General features: G+C 43.1%; 1 protein-coding gene across 2 annotated transcripts in view; it reads right to left on the bottom strand.

Annotated features, from left to right (window-relative positions):
* Positions 1-706: 706 nt before the first annotated feature.
* TBX5 (T-box transcription factor 5) overlaps positions 707-25545 on the bottom strand; it is a 54177-nt gene continuing 29338 nt past the window's right edge. For both annotated transcript variants that reach the window (XM_509400.9, XM_001154140.5), the window contains exons 8-9: positions 12932-13158; positions 707-2883 (exon numbers count right to left, since the gene is read on the bottom strand). In XM_509400.9, coding sequence (XP_509400.2) covers positions 2309-2883; positions 12932-13158 — 802 coding nt within the window. In that variant the 3' untranslated portion in view covers positions 707-2308. The remainder of the gene's footprint in view (positions 2884-12931; positions 13159-25545) is intronic.

Consider the following 25545-nt stretch of genomic DNA (forward strand, 5'->3'; position numbering starts at 1 on the left):
GTCATTTCTTTATAATTAATTCACACTTCTCAGGGCTTCTTTGCCTGGGAAAGATCCCAGGGGACCTGATTAAATGAATAACTTGTAATCAACAAGCCAATTGTTTCTTTTTCAAGGGGATGTGGCATATTTGATAGCTCTTGATAATTTGAGGGTTGCGGGCATCAAAATTACAAAAACAGAACAAATTTGCTGCACAAATGTACTCACCAATTTGCTGCTCTCTTCTGTCCCATATGTGTTTTAGAGCTCAAGTTCACAAATCCTAGATCCATGGATTTAAAATCAATATCTGATTCACTGATGGTTCATAAAGTTATTTACAGTAGAACCCCCAAAACGCCTGGCTCCAACAATTAATTCAGAGAAAGAGATTCTTGAAAAACCCAAACATTAGGTGTTACATATAGTATGACCGATACCATTTTAAATCGGTTGGAATTCCTAAAGACTTTTCTTCTCCAGTGCCCACACAAATTCCATTAAAACAAGTAACCTCGTTCCAGGGATATAAACCAGTGGATCATATATTCAGCTTCATCACACTCAAGGACAATGGATCCCAAATTCTCCTGCGACGGGCATGAGAAATCACGTGAGGTGAGAAATTCACATGCAAGACAACCTCTTCCTGTTTCCTCCACTTCCTATCCCCTCTATTCAGTCGGTAGAAAGAACAGGAAAAAAAAATGGGTGTTCAAGTTCCTTGTACTTGTTTAAGCACATGGTATTTATTAGGCATTAATTGGCACACAAATATAAGGCACGAGTACTTAATCCTCACCCTCCCCCCTTAGCAACATAAAGAGACATAATCGCATAGGGACACTCACTTACAAACACACTCACACTCTCTCACGTACTTAAACACACTCAGCCTCACATCTTACCCTGTTCTCTTTATTAGGGTCTGTTTATAAAAAAGGAAAAAAAATTTCTTTTTAATCAAAAAAAGCAAAGCACATTCGAAAGAGGAAAAAAACAAAAAAACAAAAAAACACAAACTTGGTTTTGAGTATCAATAAAATTAAAAGCTCTTGGCCAGCTCCTATGCTGGGTTTCATTTCATGTTATTACTTAATTAGAATTCCTATTTATAAATAAATAGTACCTGTAAAATATTACATCCGAAGAACCCTACCATAACACTTTGCTTACACACTTTTTTTAATACTGTTTTCGGCTTTCAGTAAACACAGTTTTGTGTCGGCATTGGTGTGGGCGTGGTTTCTTTGGAGAGATATCATCGGTGACTGTGTCTTGCCTCTTCTGTAGGAATTGTGCATTTTGCTTGACATCCAGTTTGGGTTGTTGGTGATGGAGGTTTGGAAGGTTGGGGCTGGCCTTGTTTTTTTCAAAAAAAATTTTTTTAATCAGGAAGAATATTTATTTTGGCTTTTTGTCCACAACTCTTGTCAACACAGAGCTTGCACTGTTATCACAGTCCTGCCTACATGTAAATGGGGGCTTTTTAAGTTTTTCAAAGCAAGCTTTCCAGAAGGGAAGCGATAGGCCACGTTTTAGCGACAGACAGCTGGAAAGACAGAGCTGGCAAGATGGTAGGGCTGAATAAGATAGGATGCCAGGGAGCATCAGCGTTATCCTGACTCCATGGGTAAGTAGAGGCAAAACTGAGCACATGATATTGGAGAAGGCAGGACAAAACCAAAGCAAATGGGGACATACGGAGGCTTTTCAGAAACATCACATGGCAGAGGTAGGTGCTTTTCTTAGTGAAGGGGAAACGTAAATTTAGGTTTCAGGGATGGTTTACTTGAAGGGAATCCTGCAAGTACATATTTTGAAATATACTTGCCTCAGACCTCCCCCCAAATAAGGGACTGGGTCCCATTAAGAAAATTGAAAGAAAAAATATATTATCATTTATTATATAACAATGTCAACATTAACACCAAGACAGGGACAGACTCCAACTACGCACTAGGGAAAAACACTCAATGAGGCAAGACTTTCTAGAGCCCAAAAGAAGGAATGGGGGAAGAGATCTGGGGAGTAGCGTGAATGTGGCTGGTTGATGAGTGTGGTGGTAGTGGGGGGGTGGGACTCATCTTTTTGTGTTTGTTTTTTTAAGTTTTGAGACAAAACAAGAAAGTCACATTTTTAAAACTGTGGTTTCAAGCTACTGATTAGATCAGCATCCAGCGACCTTGAGTGCAGATGTGAACATTGGGTGAAATGAAAAATCTTGTCCGTGGGGTTCTCTTGGCTACTGTCTCTCTCCTTCTCTCTCTTTCTCCTCTCTCTCTCTCTTTCTCTAGGAAATGTCTGTTGTGAAGCAGGCCTCACTTTAGCTATTGTCGCTCCACTCTGGCACCATGCCAACTCCATGCACAGAGTGGTACTGATGAGGGGATAGAGTCCTTGGCACGCCATGAGAGTAGAGAAACTCAGGGGGCTGAAGGGTGCCAGGGGACTGCAGGCCAGTCTGAGGCCCACACTGCCTGACCACAGGCTGGTGGGCCACGGAGGTCTGGTGCTGGAACATTCCCTCTCCCAGCTGTGGGGAGCCATGGTTGGCCATGCCAGCCAGCCGAGGGACCAGGGGCCCCGAGGTGAAGTGAGCAGAGAAGTGCTGGTAGGGTAGCCTGTCCATGGGCTGCACGGTGGTGACGGTGCAGCTGCTGTAGGAAGGCATGCTTGGCCACGTGTTGCAGCTGATGTCCTCCAGGCTGGGCACAGGCTCGCTGGGGGGCGCAGAGCTGGCATACATGCAGGCCTGCCGCTGTGCCGACTCTGTCCTGTAGGAGGCACCCAGGCCCTGCTGCTGAGGATAGCTAGAGCGGTAGAAGGAATCTTCTTCACTGGGTGATGTCTCCATGTAGGGCTTCTTATAGGGATGGTCTGTGGTGGAACATTCTTCCTCTGTGAAGACAGGAGAGACAGCAGTGAGGCCAGGAGCAGGCACCAGGCAGCTAAAAGTGGAGACAGTTATTTGGCCAAAGTACTGAAGAATAAGGCCTGAGAGATTGTTAGCCCTAACCGCCATTCTGAAAACAAAAAAAGGGGGGTGGATTGTAATGGTTAAGACCTTGGGCTATGGAGTTCTATGCAAACAGTTTGACCTTTCTGGGTTCAGCTTCTTCATCTGTAAGATGGAAAGGGTAGGAAATAGCACTTCCTACAAAGGGCAGTGTTGAGAATTAAATGGGAAAATACATGAAGCACTTAGTCCAGAGCCCAGAAACACTCAATAAATAGCAACTAACCAGGTGCAGTTGTGCACGCCTATAGTTCCAGCTGCTCGGGAGGCCAAGGAAAGAGGATCACTTGAGCCCAGGAGTTTGAGACCAGCCTGGGCAACATAGTGAGACCCCCCATCTCAAAAATAAATAAATAGCAATTATTATTATCTTTCCTCTTCTCCAGCATGTAAATTTCATAAAAGCAGGACATTGTCTGCCTTATCCATGACTATATTCCCAGAACCTAGTAAACACCTACTATTAACAATAGCATCAAAAATAAGTCAAAACAAACATATACAGGGTGTACTCTGCGTAGCACAATTCTAAGCACTCTCCATGAAGTAACACATTTAATCACAACAACCCTACCAGGTGGGTTTTACTATTATCCTCATCTTACAGATGAGAGAAAAAGGACTCACGGAGGTTAAGAAACTTGCCCAAGGTTTTACATGGCTGATAAACAGTAGAGCCAGGATTAGAATCCAAGTAGTCTGACCACAAAGTCCTTGTTTTTCACTGTCTTGATACATAGAGAAAGCATGCAATAAATATTTGTATGATGGATGGATGGATGGATGGATGGATGGATGGATGCATGGATGCATGGATGCATGGATGAGTGGGAGGGAGCTTGAATGAATGTTCAAATTCTTTCCTGATTCCTTATGTAAGCATGTGCCTAGTTAGTATTTGTTAAGTTGGTACAAGTTAATGTGTTTCTGTTTCCTGCTGAGCAAGTCCCTTCCCTTCCCTGTGTACTAGTTATTTCCTAGTGTAGGGAAGTGGAGATAGTTTTGTCTCTGAAAGGGGGTCTCCTTTCACCACTTTGGGGCCATTGTCCCCTTTGAAAACAAGCAAAAGTGTAGGGCTCTTTCCTAGAAAACTACATTGAAACACAATATTTTGAAAACTGCATGTGCATACAAGGCTTTGCATACAATTTCAGGGGGTTCAAAGACTCCCTAAAACCCAGACCCCAGGTTAAGAAGCCTAGACATGTCTGGATTTGAATCAGGCTCCTTTACTTAATATCTGTGTGATACCAGCAGGGCATCTACGCTCAGAGACTCACCATCTTCTCTGAATCAAAGTGAGTAATACTTACCTTACTGGGTAGCTAAGAACTAAGATTGAGCATGTAAGTCTCCTGATTTCCATCAACATGAACAGCTCTTGTTGCAGGGGTAACACCACCAGTCAAGCTCATGGCAGACATAACTCACAATAATACCCTCAAAGTATTCCCTTCGGGGGAAGCAATACTTGGGGATATCTACCAAAGTATAAACCTCAACACAGACTCATTACTTATCTGAAATTTTACCTTCCAAACTGAAAATTCTCTTTCCTCATCTTTCTGTCTCTTTCTAGTCAAAAAATGTTAAGAAATTATGTCTGTCTTTGGAGAAGTGAAGAAAAATGAAACACTGGGGCATCCATGCAACTCACTGTGATGGCTCATGGCCATGAAAACAGAATGCTGAACTAAATAACAAGAGGAAATGATCAGAGCTATTATTTATTGAGTAGCTACTACATGACCTTACTCTTCATCTCACAGTAATTCCTCAAGGTGTCTGCTGTAATGCCTGTCTCATAAAGGCAGAAACTAAAGCTCAGAGAAGTGACTTGCCCAAGGTCACATGGCTGAGAAGGAACAGAGGCTGGAATCTAAGCCAGATTGGATTGACTTTGCCTACACACCTTGCTTCCAACTCTCTAGATTTCTAATATCCAGTGCCACTCATGCAATCATACAACAGATAATTACTGAGCTGCTCCAAAGTGCTAGGTATTGTGCCAGGTGCTGGAGATAGAGTGGTGAACATGATCCTGTTTTTGGTGCATGTCCTCAATCCCAGTCTATCCTACCATGAGCAGTAAGTGAGGGAGGCTGACACTCTGTGACTGAGAGGTGGTCCTCAGATATAAAGACACAAGTAAGCCATTGACTCAAGACTAAATCCTTTGGCTTTGGACTGGTTTGTAAAATAGCTCCCAAACCCAGGTAGAGTAGCTTGGGTTTGGATTCCACCAATCAGCTCCATTTGTATCAATGTCCAAGTGACACCCACAGATAAGCCAAAAGTATCCACAAACAAAACATATCTCTTAGGGTTGTGCCCACTTAACAGCAAGTAAACTTATTTCCACTAGACTCTTTCTGGGCCACGTCTGGGACCTATAGGATACCAAAAAAATTTGTACCAAAAATAAAAAAAAGAAAAACACACTCTTCCAGGTGTTCTATCTACATCATGCCAACCATGCAGATGTTTGAAAACATCCAGATGAATGAACGGCCACATTTTTCACCTTTTAACTGTGCGGGGTTTTGTTTGTTTGTTTGTTTGTTTGTTTGTTTTGGAGGCTTGAAGATATTGCTATACTCAGCTTCTTTTTGTCCTCACCACCTCCTCCCTTGATTCCTTTCCTTCAATTCTTCCTTCCTTCCCCCAGATTCATAAACCTGAGTGTTTCCATTGTTGCTGGAATCATAACCTTTGGGTTTTCCATTTAACCAGGGTGTTACTCTTTTCAATAATAGAAAGTACAGCTGCAGGGTACCCTTGGCAAGAGGAAAAAAAAACAAGGCAAACTAACTATTCTCAAGTGTCTGATCCCCTTCCAGACTTGTTACAAGTAAAAAAGGAAGAATAATAAGAAAACGGCCGGAACACATTTTGGAAAATCGTAAAATTATACATTCCAGTCTTTAATACCCCAAAGATCTAATGCAGAGCACTAAGAAAAACTCAATCTTGGCTTATTGATGAAAGCAGGTCCTGAACATTCTCAAATTCCTCTCAGGCCTCATCATATTGTAAAGAAATTCCAACTCAAGGATCCAAATTTCAGGTCAGTCATGATAAATGCTCTGGATGTAATCTCTGTGTTTATTTTGGTTATGGCTCAGTTTCTTTCTTTTTTCTCCTCTTTGAGAGCCCAATAACTGTTCAACAGCAAAGACCTATCTCCAGCCAAGTCATGATTAACTTTCAGGGTTGGTAAATGGGCTATATTTAAGTATCAAGTCTTCTGATGAGATGAGTCCACAACTCGGCTTCAGAAAGTTGCATATTAAGAGTGGTCAGTTATATTGCAACTATCCTAAACCGAAATGAGTCTCTTAGGTAACAGTAAATTCTTCCTGATTCTGACCACTCATTATGGCATGGCACTGTAGAAAACCCTAGTAGTTTGGATTTTTCTAGATATTTTTGATTCTGGATAAAGTGACTTTAGTAATGCATCCAGGGCACAGATATTAAGGCACAGAGTTACAGCTCCAATGCTCACTGGCCATGTGACTGGATGAATCACCAGGTCATTCCAATCTCAGTTCTTGATTGTAAATGGAGATAACACCTGAACTTTTTATGAGATTTAATTGAGGTAATACTGAGGGCAGTTGAGTTTTTATCTTCCTTGCACATAAAGCATTCAAATCTTGTCTGTCCAAATGACCTGGGTCCATTCTCTTTTCCCTCTTTCTCTTTTGAAAGACTGGACAGATAGCTTTCTGAAAGTTGTCCCATACTTAAAAGTATTTGGGTAGATTACAGAGCTGGAAAGCTCACAGAGTGCTTTTAAATACTAATCCTATTGAGCAAATATTTTCATTATTCCCAAATGGGTCATTTCTCTTGCCAATTCAGTTCATTCAGATGAAGAACCATTGGCGAGTCTTCCCAGACAGAGACCCTGAAACTCAGAGTAGTAATCTTTCTAGCTGAGTGACCTTCAGCAAGTTGGGAAGGTGGCTATAATTCAGGTCTTCTGACTCACAAAGCAGTGCTCATTCTGACAGATGGCCCCAGGCTTTCCATTTCATGCAACCCTACATGCTTAGCCAACATGAAAAGGTAGCAAACCTTGACTCTTATGGATGAGTGGGTGGATGAGTAGATGGATGGATGGGAGGATAGATGTATGGGTGGGTGGATGGGTGGATAGATGAATGAGTGGGAGGATTGGTGGATGAGTGGGTGGATGGATGGGTGGTTGGATGGGTGGATGGATGCATGGATGGGTGGGTGGGTAGATGGGTGAATGGATGGGTGGGTTGATGGATGAGTGAGTGGATGGGTAGGTGGATGGGTGGGTTGATAGATGGGTGGGGGGATGGATAAGTGGGTGGATGGATAAGTGGATGGGTGGGGTGATGGGTGAATGGATGAGTGGGTAGATAGATGAGTGGGTGGATGGATGAGTGAGTGGGTAGATAGATGAGTGAGTGGGTAGATAGATGAGTGATGGATGGGTGGATGGATGAATGAGTGAGTGGGTGGATGGGTGGGTGGATGGGTGAATGGTGGGTGGATGGATTGGTGGGTGGGTGGATGAGTGGGTGGATGACTTTTTGTTGTTGTTGTTTTTGTTGTTGTTGTTATTTGTTTTTGGTGTCCCCATGCTCTTAGCATAAAGTAGGAAGGGTTGGAATGGTATCGTGCGAAGATTCTCAACGAGAAATCAAAAGACTCAGTTTGAAACATCACCACCTGAAACCAATAAATTTACTTACTGGCTTATTATATGTCTCATCCAGTAAGAATTCAAGTTTCTTGAGAGTGGGAGCCTTTTCCACCATGTCCTCCACTTATCCCAAGCACCTAGCACAGTGTCCATTATACATTAAGTGCTCAATAAATAAAGACTAATCTGATGCATCCATCCCAGATCTGCCACTCATCAGCCACATAAGCTTAAAATCTAACCCTGTCTCTTGGTCCTCCATTAGACCCCTGCAAAATAGAGATGGGTGGCATCTCCCCTAGTTCAAAGACTGCTGCAGGGAACTGGAGAATCAGCAAAGGAATGGATGTGAAATCGCATTTTAAAACACAGCACTCAGAAAATGCACCCTGCAAAGCCCTTTTCCATATTGAATTCCCCTTCCCGTCTCAATCTCTAACTTTCCTTTGAATATCTGATTCAGCTCATGGCTTTGCTAGAATCTTTATTTGGGTTGCTTTTAGTTTCTAATGCGAGTGGGGGTGAGAGTCAGGGGTGGGAGGGAGAAAGACAGACAAGTTCTCTCCCAGGCCCTGGGGTCCTGGATTTGATTGAGTGGCATTGATAAAAGACCTTCCCGGCTTTTTTGGCTCAATCCATCGGGAGAGATAGTTTGGAGACAGCCGGTTCCAAACACAAGGAGCCCTCCGGCCTGCCTGGCCCTGTGACATTTCATTGGGCCTGACTCCTGGGCTCATTGGAAAGGAGACAGACAATGAGGGGAAGTCAGATAGTGGGGCAGGCAGGGGCCAGGGGGAAAACCACCCATGGAGTTATCACTTAACGAGAATCCCAACTGGAAGGAAACCTCGGCTGATTCCTTATCACTTTACAGTGTGGAGGCTGATGATGAATTGCTATTTGTTGTCTCCTAGGCAGGACAGAGAGCCCTCGGTTGGAATGTTCCCTGTCACTGGGAGCTCCCTTTTGGGGGTGGAGGGAGGTGAGAAGGGCAGAGTTTCTGGAAAGGTGAAAGGATTTCTCCAGGGTGCATACCCCATTCACCCTGAGCCCACAGGCCTCAGTATACATGCCGAGCTGGGCCACTCACGAGCTGGGTGACTTTGGGTAAGTTCCTCAGTGTTGGTTTCCAAATCCACAAAGAAGTGGGGTAATTCTTCACCTTGTTATCGCCAAGCAGCCACTAAGGTCTGATTCCACCCACATCTCCAGCTTCTCCCCACACCCTGGTCGGAGCCACCGTCTCCTGTTTCAGACCCCATGACAGCCTTTCAATGGGTCTCTGGTGCCAACTAAATAGTCCTGTGCTATCATAGCACAGTGACTGCTTCCAAATAAAGAACTTAGGCATGTTACTCACAAATTTAAATCCCTCCAATGGACGTGCACTGGTGGTAGGATAAAATCTGACATCTTTCATTAAAATGGCTTATACAGTCTGGCATCTCACTGGTCCCTGCCTTCCCCTCTAGCCCTCATCCCCCACCACTTTGCCCTTGCCTTGAGTGCCAACATCTCAGCCTTCTGTTCACTCCCCAGGGGGCAGGCTCTCCCTCAGCCAAGGGGCTTCATGCATGCTTTCCTCTATGTGTGGATACACTCACACCTCCCCCTTCTCCTATCCAGCACTCAGTCTCCTCTGATCTCAGCCTCAATGCTTCCCTGATCACCTACCCTAGACTGACACTCCAGTTTGATATTCCTTAACACTTTGCATATCTCCTTTATAGCATTCAATCTTTATTTTATTTTATTTATTTATTTTTTGAGACAGGGTCTCTCTCTGTCACCCAGGCTGGAGTGCAGTGGTGCAATCACAGCTCACTGCAGCCTCGAACTCCTGGGCTCAAGCAATCCTCCCATCTCAGCCTCCTGGGTTAGCTAGGACCACTGGCATGTGCCAACATGCCAGGCTGATTTTTTATTTTTTGTAGAGATGGAGTCTCACTATGTTGCCCAGGCTAGTCCCAACTCTTGGACTCAAGCAATCCTCCAGCCTCAGCCTCCCAAAATGCTGAGATTACAGGTGTGAGCCACAGTGCCAGGCTTCACAATTTCAATTAAGCAATTTATAATTACTTGTGTAATGTCCGACCTGCTTGCAACCATGTGAGCTTCATAAGGGCAGGCCTGTGGCAAGCACATGTTCATTGAGCACTTGTAGGTGCCAGACACTGTTCTAGGTGCTTTCTGTGGATGATCTCATTTCCTCTCATCACAACCATATCAAGCAGGTGCTATTGTTATCCTCATTTTGCACAAAAGATAGTTGAGGCCCAGAAAGGTAAAACAACTTGCCCATGGGCACACAGCTGCAAAGTGTCGTCAACTGTGAGTATTACTACAGTGGATCAGCCCCCAACTCCAGCTTCCCCAGTGGCCACTCCAAGTTGATTTTAAGCTCATCCAAGGATCCATCAAACACTCCATGAAAGTCAAGTCATAACCTAAGAGGTTTGTGAACCGTGCATTCAAAGCCTCCCTGCCGCATCCTTCAGGGATGCATTTATAAGGATGCTGCTGTAAATATTGAACCTAAAAAGCACCATGATCCTTTTTAACTTCTTCCTGCCTGTCTTTTGGTCTGGCATTAATTTAATCGATTAGAGCTCCCGAATTCAAACCTGGTGAGCTCTTAATCAGCATGTTTGACCCAGTCTCAAAGACAGATCTTCAGTGGAAAATGAAATTTTGAGATTGTAGCAGATGAGCAAAGGTAACCAAGACGGTATAGAGTGGTGGTGAAATGCACAGGTGTAGAATCTGCAGACCAGGCTGGGGTTCAAGAACCACTGGCAGTTTTTGCTTGGAACCTTTCTGAGCCTCAGTTTCCCCATTGATAAAGTGGGTTAATAATAGCATCTACTCCATAGTGTTGTCGAAAAAGCTTGGTCTGGGACTTAGGAAGGACACCCTTAAATATAATATATAACAGAATCTCTATTCAGGGACCTGTGTCCCATAGGACATTCTTAACCTCCTGCTCATGCCTAAAGAGGCAGACATATTTACAGGCATCTGGTCTCCAGTCCATCCGGCAGCAGACGTGCTGGGAGTCATGCCAGGGGGCCTGTTGGAGTGATATTGTTCAGGCCTTTGAGATTCAAGGAGTTTGGATTGGCTTCAGGTAAGTCTGGAAGTCAGGCCTCATCCAGGTCAGCTCCTAGCCCCATGTAAATACCAATGACAGCTCTTCCCTCCTTTAAAACGCAAGATTGGTAAATGTCAAATAGTCAAACTATGTTACTTTCCTCATGTAACCCCAGCTCCAGAAAAAGCTACCAAAGCATCCATTCCCATTGGTTGTTAGTGAGTTATTTTTTCCTAAAGGGCTAGGCACTGGGCACTGGATTCACAAAGGCTTGTGTTGACCACTGAGGCTGTGAGGTTCAACAGGCCACTTTGTAGATTAAAATTGGTGTCTTTTAGAGCAAAACAGCTACTACTTTCTGAGTCAACCCTGAGATAACATATGATGTGTATGATTTTTTGACATCTCTGCACCAAGCCTATGAGACAAGTCATACCCTGAGCCCATATTTACAGATTTTTAAAAACGAGGCTTGGAAAGGTTAAGCAACTTGTCACTACTTATGAAAATTTTTAAATTGCAAAGGTGAACTTCATCCTGATTGATTCTGCAGACCACAGATGTAAACTTTAGCCTACCCCATCCCTTCTGTATCTGTCTTCTCAAGCTCTCACCTAGAGAGGCAGTCTTCTTTGGGAAGACTGATTAAATTAATGCCAGTCCAAAGACAAGAGGCAGATTCCTCCTGGGAATCACCTTCTGGAGCGATATCTGCCACATATCCAATCATAGCTACCACCTACTGGGTACTTGCTAACTATCAGATGCTTTAGGAAACATATCATTTACAAAGTGAGAAACTGAGGCTAGGAGAGGCTAGAACACCTGAGTGAGGTCACACAAGAAGCAGGGAGCAGAGATGAGATTCAAACCCGCATCTCTCTGTCCCCAAAGGCTGCAGTCTCCCCACCATACCATCTACAGCTCACACCAAGCAATGTTTCTATTGAGCTGAACTCCACCACACCACCTGTGCCAAACACTTCTATTCTGGCTCACAAGAAGGGCCACCAGAAAATTCTTTCTTTAGCTTAGCCCCTTTGGACTTGGATGACTTAGAAAAAAAAAAAAGCCATTTATTTCTCATGTGGCAAAGAAAACTGCGGAATGCCTCAGCTTAGTAGATTTAAATGGGGGATGAGACGGGGAAAATCATTTGTGATGTGTGTGTGTGTGTGTGTTGGTTTTGATCAGGGAAAAAAAAAAAAAAAGAGTTCAAAATCCACCTGGGAGAAACACTGACACATATGCCAGGAAGCATTCATAGTCACAAGGGGTTTTCCTGCATCACGGCTTGTAATACCATCAGGGACCACTCAAGCAACCTCCCTGCCTACCAGAGGGAGTGACAAAATAAACTCCATTTTATCCTTTCCAGTCAATTCTTCCTCCTTAGCAGTTAAAAATAAAATAAGGCAGTCTAGGTTCATAAAAAGATACCCAAAACACATTCTAAAGTTTAAAAGAAAAAAAACAGCAAGTTGCAAAATACATACAGTGTGATTTCATCTATATTAAAAGTTTTAAAAAAAAATTTTGGGTGTGGTGGCTCAGGCATGTAATCCCAGCACTTTGGGAAGCCAAGGCAGGTGGGTCACTTGAGCCCAGGAGGTTTAGACAAGCCTGGGCAACACAGTGAGACCCTGTCTCTACAACAACAACAAAAATTTAGTACAGTGTGTGAACGCATGCCTATAGTCCCAGCTACTAGGGAGGCTGATGTGAAAGGATCACTTAAGCCCAGGTGGTTGAGGCTGCAGTGAGCCATGACTACACCACTGCACTCCAGCCTGGGTGATAGAGCAAGATCCTGTCTCAAAAAAAAAAAAAAAAGAAAAAAAAAAAAAGTAAAAATAAATCTAGTTCTTTCTCTGCACTCGCCACGTGTGTGTATGCATAAATGAATACAATAGGTCTGAACATTTCAAATAAGCTTTCTCCAAAGGAGGGGCTGGAACTGGGGGTAGGAACATGTCAAGGGAACTTTTTGTTTTAGCTGTTTGGTTTAAATTTCTTATCTCCATATATTTTTGTGGTGTTTACATTTTTAAATAAATAAAGTAAATAAATGAATACTCCTCACCCCCTCACCCCCAACCCAAGGAAAGGAAAAGGTAAGAAAGAAAGCAAATTGACCAGGGGTGATCACACTCACCTTTCCTCTTGGTACAATGGTAAATTTGGCTATGCTCCTGGGGTAGTGGGTATGGGTTGGGTGGAGGCAGGAGGTCCTGGGAGGGGCCGGAAACACCATTCTCACACTGGTATTGGGACCCCAAATTGGATGAGGTGGAGAGAGCTCGAGACTCGCTGCTGAAAGGACTGTGGTTGGAGGCCACTTTTTGCCTCACGGTGCTCCTGGGGACCACGGGATATTCTTTACTGAAAGAGAAAAGATGGGAGATAACGCTTATCAGTGCCCTGATACAGATTTCCTGAGTGGCTGAACCAGGCATGAGAGAATCCACCAGAAAAGTCACAGAATAAGGGAAAAAAAGGGGTCTTTGATGAATAAAATGATCCAGTTATATTCATGTCCATCATATTTCACAAATGTATATTTGGGTACTAATTTTTCATGCCTTATACATTAGGCAAGTAGATTTACCAACAGTTCTATACCTCAGCAGAAAAGTAAATAAACACCCCCAGTTAAGAACCCCTTTTAACAATCAATAAACACACATGGTATTTTGAAATATGTCAATTTAGTCTATGTATGTCTTTAAATTCCCTAATTTGAAAGCTAGTTAATCTGAGTATTTATTGAGACTTAACCTGTGGGTGTCCATCTTTAAGGTGGGGCTCAGGTCATTGCCCAAAGTTAGTAAAAACTGGTAGCTGACAACCTAGGAAGGTCAGGTATAATCCTAAGTTACTCTCATCTAGATAGATTGCTGCTAGTGTCAGAATTTCCTCCTGAGCTTCTGTCCTTGTGGCCACTGATATACTTAACTTCTCCATACCTTAGTTTTCCCATCTGTAAAGTAGGGATAATGAATGTCCCCAGTTCAAAGGGCTGTTGATAGAAGAAACGGGTTAATGAGTTAACCATGAAAAGACTCAGAAAGGTACATGGCACACAGTAAATGCTCAACAAATGGCAACCATCGTCATTACTGTTATTGTTTTGGGCAGAGAGAATAGAGGGAGGGAAAAAAGAGAGGGAAAGAAAATGAGAAAGAAGGAGGAACAAGGACATAGAAGATTTAAAAAGAAAGAAAGAAAAAAGAAACAAAAAAGGAAAGAAAGAAAAGAGAAAGAAAGAAAGAAAAGAAAAGAAAAAAACAGCATGGGATCTAAGATTACGCAGCTCCCAATTCAGGCCCCATCCCTATCCCTTACAGGCTGTGTGTCCCATCTGACACACAACCCTCCCCTGAGCTTCAGGGCTCACACAGGCAAAGTAAGCATAATAAAAATTCCATGACATCATAGGTATAGCATCCCTCAATGTGCTCAAAATCTGGCCCCTCACACTCTTAGGACTGGTCCTCCACATTCCCTTACCTTCAGATTTCATACCAGGTGTTCCCATTTTTTTTCCTCAGAAGGACTCAGTAGAAACCTCTCCTGGGAAGAAGGAAAGTCGTGCTGTGCAGCACCAGGAGGCTCAAAGGAAATGAGAGAGGTGGGGAATGGATGGGATGTGGAAGGTTGCAGAGGAGTAGAGAGAAGGTTGGGGGGGGGTGGTGCTTCAAGATAGAAGGGACAAAGAGAGAAATATCCAAGTATGTGAGAGAAGAAGAGCTTGACCCCTAACATCCCATATCCAGCATTTAGGATGGGGATAGGGAATCTTGGGCATGGCATTTACAAACTGCATATATTGCTAAACAGCCATTTAAAACATATTTTGGTAACTATATTTCAAATATAATTGGCTTCTCTTGTAACCTATGTATTCTATTTCATGCATTTAATCATATTATTCTTAGAGATGATTCATAGGCTTCAACACACTGCCAGAGAGGCCCATGGCATCAAACAGTTTAAGAACCCCTATCCTAGAAGGAGCATGTGTCAGTAAATCCCAAACTTCAGTCAGACACAATTTTCACCATGACATAGAGCCATCTATTCTTTAACTTATGACATTTTAAAAATTAATCATTTATCTAAATAAGTTAAGCTTCACTATAAGTGATCATATCTGTGAAATTACAGGCTTGTGGTGCTAATTATAGTTCTTTTAATGCAATTAAGACGAATGTTTATGTGCCTATGGTCATAGCAACTCAGGAGGCTGAGGCAAGAGGATTGCTTGAGCCCAGGAGTTTGAGGCTGCAGTGAGCTATGACTGCACCATTGCACTCCAGCCTGGGTGACAGAGCGAAACCCTGTCTCAATCAATCAATCAATCAATCAATCAATCAATGCTTAACTATTAAAATTAAAGAGTATACCTGAAATAATATCATGCGCAAAGAGCTACACGTAACGCATTTTGAAGGATCTTGAATTCATCCATTTCATCCTTTCTATGACTCTATGTGATAGGTATTATTTTTGATCTCATTTTACAGATGAGGAAGTTGAGGCCCAGGGAGATGAAGCAACTTGTTAGAAAGAGACACAACTAGAATTCTAATCCAATCATTTCCTCATAACTTTTGCATTGTCTCCTAATGATGTCTTTCAATTTTTACAACACAATATGCTTTTAGGGGAGCAGGGTTTTGGGGTACAAGACTCTTTCTACTTCTACCCCCTCAAGTGTGTGAACATCTCCACCCTATGTCCCTGCCTTTGTTTGTCATGTGAAAGCACACCAGAGTGGCCAGGCAGGAACACAGAGCATCTGCCAAGTTTCCATGAGTCTACAGACACCCTCAGGACACCCAGGGGTCTCCTAGCCCAGCTTCCCTGTGCCATCTCAGAACCAAAGCTGGAGCCATCCGAGCAGCCGCACCAGTCAGAATCTCCCCCTGGGGCCAGGAGGCTGAAGGGAGTGGAATTAGCTTTATAGCTCTTGCTTTGTGGTTCAAGCTACGTAATGGAAAAAAAAAGGAAAAAAGAAAAAGAAGAAAAATTATAATAACAATAAAACATTATAAAAGTTGTCAAAACTTGCCGGCAATTCTATTTAGATCTATTTAGTTCCAATATTTTGCTGTCAGAGCTCCAAGAGGAAGGGGGAAATCTCTTTTGGTTTTATATTTTTAATAGGAACAGTTTTTCTTTTTTAATTAAAGAAAATAACCTCCAAAAAATGTTGGCTGAGAGAATTTACAAGAGAATGTATCAATGGACTCCGTGGAATTCTCCGTTCCAGTACAGCCAAATTGCAAAATTGCTCTCTGGAAAGGCCAAGTCCTGCTTTTGATTACTAACACAGAAGTGGGAAAAGCAATATCATCCCAATAACCACTTGTCCCTCACAGCTTGTTTCCCTCTAAAGAGCCTGAAACATCATCCCCATCACCGATCATGAACATCTCTGTTAATGCCTGAAATACAATGTCCCCAAACCCCTCTGACAGGTGTCAAAATATGGGCATGGAATGGGGAAGTGACTTCTCAATCATTATAGAATTACACATGCAAAGGAAAGAAAATGTTAGAATCAAACAACAGCGGGGCAATTTTCACAGAGCTCATCCATGGATCAAAGGAACGGTCAACCAAAGAGACGTGGTTAGTATGACAGAAATCTCTAAAGTCCTCCGGATAAGAAGATAAAACTATTTTCTTCTACAGCTTAAGAACATCCATGAAGAAGCAAGGACACAAGAGAATTAAAGTGAAAGTTGAAAAGCCCTTCTGTCTCTAGAAATACAGGCAGCAAAAGGAGCCTGCTCTTTTTTTAATCATCATCATCATCATTCTCATCTACATTGTTCTTCAAGTGCCTCCTAATGTTCCAGCCACCGTACTGCTTGACTTATATGCTTATCCTGATTTGATCCTGGCAAGAACCTCATTTCACAGGTACAGTTACATTTACATTAGAGATAAGAAAATGCAGATGGGCCAGGCACGGTGGCTCACACCTGTAATTCCAGCACTTTGGGAGGCTGAGGCAGGCAGATCACTTGAGATCAGGAGTTCATGACCAGTCTGGTCAACATGACGAAACCTTGTCTCTACTAAAAATACAAAAATTAGCTGGGCATGTACTTGGGAGGCTGAGGTAGGACAATCACTTGAACCTGGGAGGTGGAGGTTGCAATGAGCCAAGATCGCACCATTGCACTCCAGCCTGGATGACAAGAGTGAAACTCTGTCTCAGAAAAGAAAAGAAAACAAAGAAAAGAAAAGAAAAGAAAAGAGAAAAGAAAGAAGAAAAGAAAGAAAAGAAAAGGCAGGTACAGAGAGAGAGGTCAAGTGACTTGTCCCAGACCACACAGCTAAGAGGCAAAGCTGAGTCTCACCCAGGGTCAATCCTATTCCAAAACTCATGCTACCTAATACTTTAAAAAAAGCACACACACAGAAATGTATTTTCTCATAGTTCTGGAGATGTGGGTGCTAGCATGGTCAGTTTCGGGTGATGCCTGTCTTCCTCGCTTCTGATGGCCGCCTTCCCTCAGTGTCCTCACATGCCAGGCAGGGAGGGTTAGAGTGGGGGATGATCTCTCCCTCTCTCTCTCTCTCTCTCTCTCTCTATCTATCTTCCTCTTTTTTATATGGCCACCATCCTGTGAGATTAAAGCCCCACACTTATGACCTCATTTAACCTTTTTTTTCCTATCAGTTATCATGTTTATTTTTTTCACATGACATTTTTAAAATTTTTTTGTTTTGGGGGAATAGGTAGTGTTTGGTTACATGGATTAGTTCTTTAGTGGTGACTTCTGAGATTTTGATGGACCCATCACCCAAGCAGTGTACACTGTACCCAATATATAGCCTTTTATCCCTCATACCCCTCGCGCCCTTCCCTCCAAGTCCCTATATCAAGGGGAATGGTGGAATGGGGATGAGTGATAAAAGTCCCCATAAGCCCATTATATCAGCCACCTAACTAATACTTAATAATAAGCAATTGTTACCTCCATACCAACTACTTGGCAAATCCCACTTTATAAAGCATGCTGGTAATGAGAGAATTGGATATTGGCTCCACCCGGGCAATATCAAGATCTACTGATCTATCCTACCGTTTGCAGAAACTTTAGTTTGCAACAGTCAAATCTCACTGCTCTCTGCTGTATCAAGCAGCTACACCTGCATCCCATGGACAAGCTCTGACAAGAGTCTGGGACCCCCGACCCCAACACGAGCTGGGGGTCCTGAGTACCTCAGCTGGCCTTGGGTATCAGCGCCCGCAGACCAGCTTCTCCCCAGCTCTGCCCTTCTCTCACGTTCTGTTCCACGTGAGCGAGTGCAATGAATGACGCCATTGTCGCTGGGTCTGGGTTGTAAAACGTTACAAGGGAATATTGAAATCCACGGCCAAACTGCATCCTCAGCCTCCCTCCAGCTAATGAACACCCGGGAGAACGTTTTCCACCACAGCCGACTGAATTGGCCTTTTCACGGGAGCAGGTGGCAGGGGCGCTGGCATGTTCAGATTTTTGTGTTTGTTTGTTTTCCCCTGGTGATCCTTACCCAATTTCTGGCAGCCTTTTTCAAACAACTAAAGCAGTGCACTGGGGCAAGGCGAGGGACTGTAAAATCCCTCTTCTCTTGGAGCAAATTCCTCTTCTCGATAGCATTTTAATCTGTGATTAAAATTAAAAAGGGGGCCACATCACCCCTTGAGAGCTTTCTTGATTTATTGACATTCTAATTCTAATACACTTGAGGAAGTTGTTCTGATCTAACATGCACGGACACGGCAGGGACTGCGGAGGGCACACCCAAGGCTGGATTTTGCCTAGTGCAAATAGTAAATAATCACTGGCTTCTTCAAGTCTGCAAAGTGCTTACTCAGTTTACACTACACCAGCAGGAGAAGGGCGCTGGGTACCATGTTGCTGATGAGAATAAGGGGACACAATGTTCTCACTTATAAGTGGAGCTAAAGAATGTGTACAACCTGGGCGTGGACATAGAGCATGGAATAACAGACATTGGAGGCTCCGACGGGTGGGAGGTGGGTGAGGGATGAGAAATTACTTAATGGATACAATGTACACTATTAAAGTGATAGTTACACTAAAAGCCCGACTTCACCACTATGCAATAGATCCAGGTATAAAAGCTACCCTTGTACTCTCTAAATTTATACAAATTTCAAAAAAGAATGGGGGTGAGGGCACAAAGAGGTTATAAAACTTTCCCATTGTCAGTTTTTTCTTTTGTTTTTAAGACAAACTCTCACTCTGTTGTCCAGGCTGGAGTGAGGTGGCATGAACATAGCTCACGGTGACTTCAAGCTCCTGGGCTCAAGGGGTCCTCCTCCTTCAGCCTCCCAGGTAGCTGGAACTGTAGGCATGTGCCACCACACCCAGCCAATAGTTGTATTTTTTTTTTTAGAGATGGGGTCTTGCTATATTTCCCAGGTTGGTTTTGATCTGGCCTCAAGTGATCCTCCCCTCTGCCTCCCAAAGCACTGGGATAATAGGCATGAGCCACCTTGTAAGGCCTAAATTTCCCATTGTTGACTCAACCAGGGCTATATGATTTGAGGGGTGCCAAGAAACTCAAAGGCACTTCTCTCCCTGGCCTTAAGTACCCACCACTTGTAAAAATTTTGGTCTGGGGCCTTGGGTCCCACTTGTTAAATCTGTAGATAATATAGTATCAGAGTGGTAGCATCAAGCTCAGGCTCCGAAGTCAGGCCAGGTGAATGTGCCTTCCTTCAGTATCCAGCCACGAACTAGACCACTACGTTGCTGGCTAGTTTCTTCCTTTACCCAAGCCTCAGTCTTCTGTCTATAAAATGGGGATAATAAAATAGCCACCTCTTTGGGGTTATAAAATGAAATGATGCATGGAAAGGCTTAGCGAATATATATACATATACACACACACACACACACACACACACTGGGGACACATTGCTCAATAAACACTATTTTGTAAATATACATTATTATATTTTGGAGCAGAGGTTCTTACCCAGCAAGGGCTTCAAATGGGTATGAATACCCAAAAATGTCAAATATTTAGAGCTGATCACTTTTTCTAGGAAGAGGTTCACATTTGTATTGGCTACTCAAAAAGGGTCTGTGATTCAAAAAACGGTTTTGACTCAAACTATAGAGATGGTTCGGAAATCATGGAGAAAAGTCCTGGGCAATTCATGACATTACCCTTTGTCTCAGTTTCCCTGTTTGCATAACGGAGAACAAGAGGCCTATCTCACAGGGCAGGTGTGGATTCTGCGGGTAAAAGCTAGATGTAAAACTACAGACAACAAAGGACAATTCAAGCTAAACTTTGTAAAACTACAGACATAAAAGGACAATTCAAGCTAAAGTTTGTTTGTTTGTGTTTGTTTTTGAGACAGTCTCGCTCTGTCGCCCAGGCTGGAGTGCAATGGTGCAATCTCAGCTCACTGCAACCTCTGCCTCCCAGGTTCAAGCGATTCTCCTGCCTCAGCCTCCCAAGTAGCTGGGACTGCAAGCACCCACCACCATGCCCAGCTAATTTTTGTATTTTTAGAAGAGGCGGGGTTTCACCATGTTGGCCAGGCTGGTCTCAAACTCCTGACCTTGTGATCCGCCCACCTCGGGCTCCCAAAGTGCTAGGATTATAGGCATGAGCCACCGCACCCAGCCTCAAGCTAAACTTTTAATGAATTTACCGTAATAATTCATCAAATAGTCTAGTACTGAATTGAACAGCCAATATTTTAGTCCAGTCTTGTAAACTAACCATTTAAACCAGCTTAACTATGACTTAGGTTTAGTCTTTTCTTTTACATGATTTTGGAACAGGGGTAGGGTGGTGAGAAGGAGTCCTCCAAGGCCTCAATCCTTCTGGAAGCTGGAATGCTACAGCTTTCTCAAACTGCTTTCTGTACCAAAGGGATTGCCTTGGGGCATCCTTTGTTCTGGGGAAAATCATGTGGAGGCCACTGATGATCCAGAAGTAAGCCAAGGACTTCCTGGTGACCTTCGCTTCCGAGGATGACCTTGGCAAAGTCACCCAAAGCAACTATTTCTGAAGGAATGCTAAATGTTTTCTGTGCTAATATAAAAGTCTGCCTCCTTCCCTGTTCAGAACAACTACAAGGTGGCAGGTCTCTTGGAAAATAAAATTTTAATGTGAGGATGTTAATTAGTGGAGTTGGGTGACTGGGGGACACGGCTTAGGGTGGGGATGGACAAAGACGAGAAACTTCCTCTAGGGGAGTTGGTTTCAAGCTTGGCTGCATACCATAATCACCTGGGAAATTAAAAATATATATATTGACACCCAAACTCACCCCCAGGGAATTTGATGTTATTGTTCTGGGGAACAGCATGGACACTGGGAGTTTTTAAAAGCTTCCCAGGAGAAAGAAGTCTTCCACAAAGAGTACACACTGGATGATCCTACTTATATGAAATTCTATAACAGACAAAACTAACCTATAGTGAAAAAAGTCAGGACATTGATTGCCTCTGGTGAAGAGAAGGAGGCAGGGAGTGACAAGGGGGCAGGAAATGAGAGAATTTTCTGGGGTGATGGGAATGTTCTATATTTTGATAGGGGCTTGGGTTTCACAGGTATGTGCATGTGCCAAACAGTGATAGGTGTACTTAAGATTTGTACATATCACCCTATATAAATTCAACCTAAAATAAAGGAGTGTGAACAAAAATTGAGTCCTAGTTAATGATGTGCACATTGTAGTGTTTGGGGTAAAATGTACTCATGTCTGCAATTTAATTTGAAATGCATCAAGAAGGAGGGAGGGAGAGAGGGATGGAAGGATGGCTAGATGAATGGATGGATAGGTGAGTGGATGGAGAGATATGTGGTAGAGCAAATATATAGCAAAATTTTAATTGTGGACTCTAAGCAGTGAGTACATGGGCACTCATCGTACAATTCTTCCATGTTTCTCACATGCCTTCGATTTTTCATAATAGAACACTGAGGGGAGGACTACAGGTAATTCTAACGTTCAGTGTGAGTTGAGTACTAAGTAAAGGGTTGCCTTTTGTGTAAAATGGCCCATACATGGGCTTTGTTTGCAGAAATACAATCACGTGTTCATCTGCATTCTCTAGTGCTCACTCATTCTCTAGAACCAAGGGATTACCCAAGTGTGACCAGGGGACACCTCCATCAGAGCCACTGGAGAAAACTGTTGAAGGGCAGTTTCCGACCCATCCCTGAAGCCACTGACTCAAACCTCTGAGAGTGAGACCTAGAAATCTTTTTTAACAAGCCCCCCAGGTAATTGTGATGTCTACCAAAAGTTTGAGAAACACTGCTCAATTGTGGATGAATGATACATACAACTCAATAGTGGTGGAAAAAAATCTCATTAAAAAATGGGCAAAAGACCTGAATAGACATTTCTCAAAAGAAGACATACAAATAAATAAGAGGTATAATAAAAATGTACAACTTCATTACTCATTGAGGAAATACAAATCAAAGCCACATGAGATATATCACCTTACACCTGTTAGGATGGCTATTCTCAAAAAGACAAAAGATAACAAATGTTGGCAAGGATGTGGAGAAAAAGGAATCCTTGCACACTGCTGGTGGGAATGCAAGTTGGTGCGGCCACCATGGAACACAGTATGGAGGTTCCCAAAAAAATTAAAAATAGAACTATCAGCCAGGTGCAGTGGCCCACGTTCTGTCATCCCAGCACTTTGGGAGGCCGAGGCAGGAGGATCACTTGAGCTCAGGAGTTCAAGACTAGCCTGAGCAACATAGCAAGGTCTTGTCTCTACTGAAATTGAAAAACGTTAACAAGGCATGGTGGCACGTGCCTGTAGTCCCAGCTACTTGGATGACTGAGGTGGGAGGATTGCTTGAACCCAGGAAGTGGAAGCTGTAATGAGCCCTGATCATGATACTGCACTCCAGCCTGGGCAACAGAGTAAGACCTTGTCTCAAAACAAAACAATATATAAATAACAGAAAAATAGAACTCTCATATGACCCAGGGATATATGTATATCCCTCTTCTAGATATACACCCAAAGGAAATGAAATCAGTATCTTAAAGAGATATCTACACTCCCATGATCATTGCAGCACGATTCAAAAGAGCCAACATATGGAATCAGCCTGAGTATCCATGAGTGGATGAATGGATAAAGAAAATGTGGTGTGTATATATATATATACACACACACACACTAGAATACTATTCAGCCTTAAAAATAAAGAAGGAAATCCTCTCTTTTGAGACAACATGAATGAACCTGGAGGACATTGTTAAGTGAAACAAGCCGGACACAGAAAGATCAACATGACATGACTCACTTATAGGTGTAATCTAAAATAGTCAAACCTGTAGCAGTGGAGAGGAGAATGGTGGTTGCCAGGAGCTGGGGAGAAGGGCAATGGGGAGATATTGGTCAAAGGGTACAAAGTTTCAGTTATTCAAGAGGCATAATTCCTGGAGAGCTAACGTACAGCAATGTGAATACAGTTAAGAGCACAGTATTGTGTACTTAAAATTAACTAAGAGGGTACATCTTAAATATTTATATATATATATTAAAATATATATATACACAAGAAAATAAAATGGTAACTATATGAGGTGCTGAATATGTTAATTAGCTTGATTATGGTAATTATCTCACATTTACGTATATTAAACTATTAAGTTGTATAACCTAAGTATATACACTTTTTGTCAATTATACCTCATTAAAGATGAGGAAAAACACAGATGGGTGAGTGAGTTTCTCCCAACCCTGTTCCTGAATAGCAGATATGCTGGGGATGGGTTGGGTGGGGGTGGGGGTACCTGAGTGGGAAAGTGGGAATGTGGCGGGGTTGGGTTCTGAGCATCCATGCCTTGACAAATAACCATGACCCAAGATGAGATCCTTTCAGAAAAACATCTATTTTACAGCTTCACTTAGGCTGGCTCAGCTCCCCAGACACAACCCCGCTCTTGTTTTACATAAATGCACTGCTTCCCTGGAGGAAGCCATGTGGCTAGGTAAATTACAACCCTAAGAGGGGAGTTAATGCCATCTCCAGAAGGTTGTCTAACGTTGTCTCGAAAACCACTTCTCATTAATTGGGCATTCAGATTACCTTTAACCACAAGCACGAGAACACAAGAGTGCTAAGCCTTCAGTTTGAAAAATGATCATTTGAGGTTAAGAGCTGAAAATTAATTTAAAATCAGGAAGGAAGTAATAGAAGAGAGAAGGTTCAAATAGAAGAATTTTAACCTTTTAGGAGACCCAGGCCTTATACATCCCTTGAAATTGAATTTTTTTAATTGAGACAGCGTTTTGCTCTGTTGCTCAGGCTGGAATGCAGTGGCATAATCACAGCTCACTGCAGCCTCAAACTCCTGGGCTCAAGCAATCCTCCTGTCTCAGCCTCCAGAGTAACTGCAACTATAGACACATGCTATCATGTCCAGTTAATCTTTTTTTTTTTTATCTTTTTCTTTTTCTATTTTTTTAGAGACAGGATCTTCCTATGTTGCTCTGGCTGGTCTCAAACTCCTGATCTCAAGCAATTCTCCTCCTGTCTCAGCCTCCCAAAGTGCTGAGATTACACACATGAGCCACCACACATAGCGAGTTTTTTTCTCTATTCATATATTGTGAGTCTTTCAGAGGGTCTCTTGCTTTAACTAGATTTTCAAAAGGAGTCTTGCACCCATTTTCAGAAGCCCTACCCTAGAGGAACAAGGTAGAGAGGGTAAAAATAAGCACCCACAGAGGCGGGTGAGGTTGGTCAGTTCCCAATGTGGCTGTGTAGAGTCCTTTCAATAATCAAACTGGAGCTGAGTCATGGGTGGGCTTCAGTCTGGCTGAGACATCCTGGACTCCAAACTTTCCCATCTACTCTCTGGTTGGGTGGCTCGGATCCCAGTCACCAAAAGTAGAGCCTCAAGGTACCCCTTAGGTTCAGGGACCACGCCCCTGATGCCGTCTGCAGCACACTAAGAGAGCAAGGAAGTAAAGGGAGCTTCATTTCTTCCATGAAGAACTCTGAGGCCAACCAAGTCCCCCAATCCATCATCTACTTAGCCCCTGATAATGCTCCATAAATACTTCTTATGGTGAGAAGACCAGTCATTGCTCATGGTCATTCTGTGTGAGATGAGCTAAGAAATACCAAGATGAAGGACTTTGCTATTGCTTGTTCATATTCTGGGGTTTATGGTTACAAGAAGATGAGCAGAAGCCCAGTTTAGTGGAAAGAGTGTTCTCTCCATCCTGAAGAAAGCAAGCTTGCAGCCAGGCAGGCCCCTTCATCCAAACTGTGTGACTTTGGGCAAGTCAACCTGGCATCTGGCTTCAACAGAACATGGACCGTGTCTTAACACCTACCAGCGATCGAGCGTCCCTCTGGGCCAGACGCTGTGCTGTGTGCTTCCATGCCTGCTGAGGCAGTTTTAAAACACGTCGACGAATTCCTTGACACTCCTTCTAGGTAGAAGAGAGAACTTGTCCTCCCTTCTTGAACCTGTTTTCTGTTTTGTTTTGTTTGTTTTGTTTTGTTCTTTTCGAGACGGAGTTTCACTCTTGTTGCCCAGGCTGGAGTGCAGTGGCATGATCTGGGCTCACTGCAACCTCTACCTCTGGGGTTCAAGCAATCCTCCCACCTCAGAATCCCAAGTAGCTGGGATTACAGGTGAGTGCCACCACACCCAGCTAATTTTTTGTATTTTTAGTAGAGACGGGGTTTCACCATGTTGTCCAAGCTGGTCTCAAACTGCCTGAA

Source organism: Pan troglodytes, chromosome 10 (genome assembly GCF_028858775.2).
Source record: "Pan troglodytes isolate AG18354 chromosome 10, NHGRI_mPanTro3-v2.0_pri, whole genome shotgun sequence".
Classification (NCBI taxonomy): Eukaryota; Metazoa; Chordata; class Mammalia; order Primates; family Hominidae; genus Pan; species Pan troglodytes.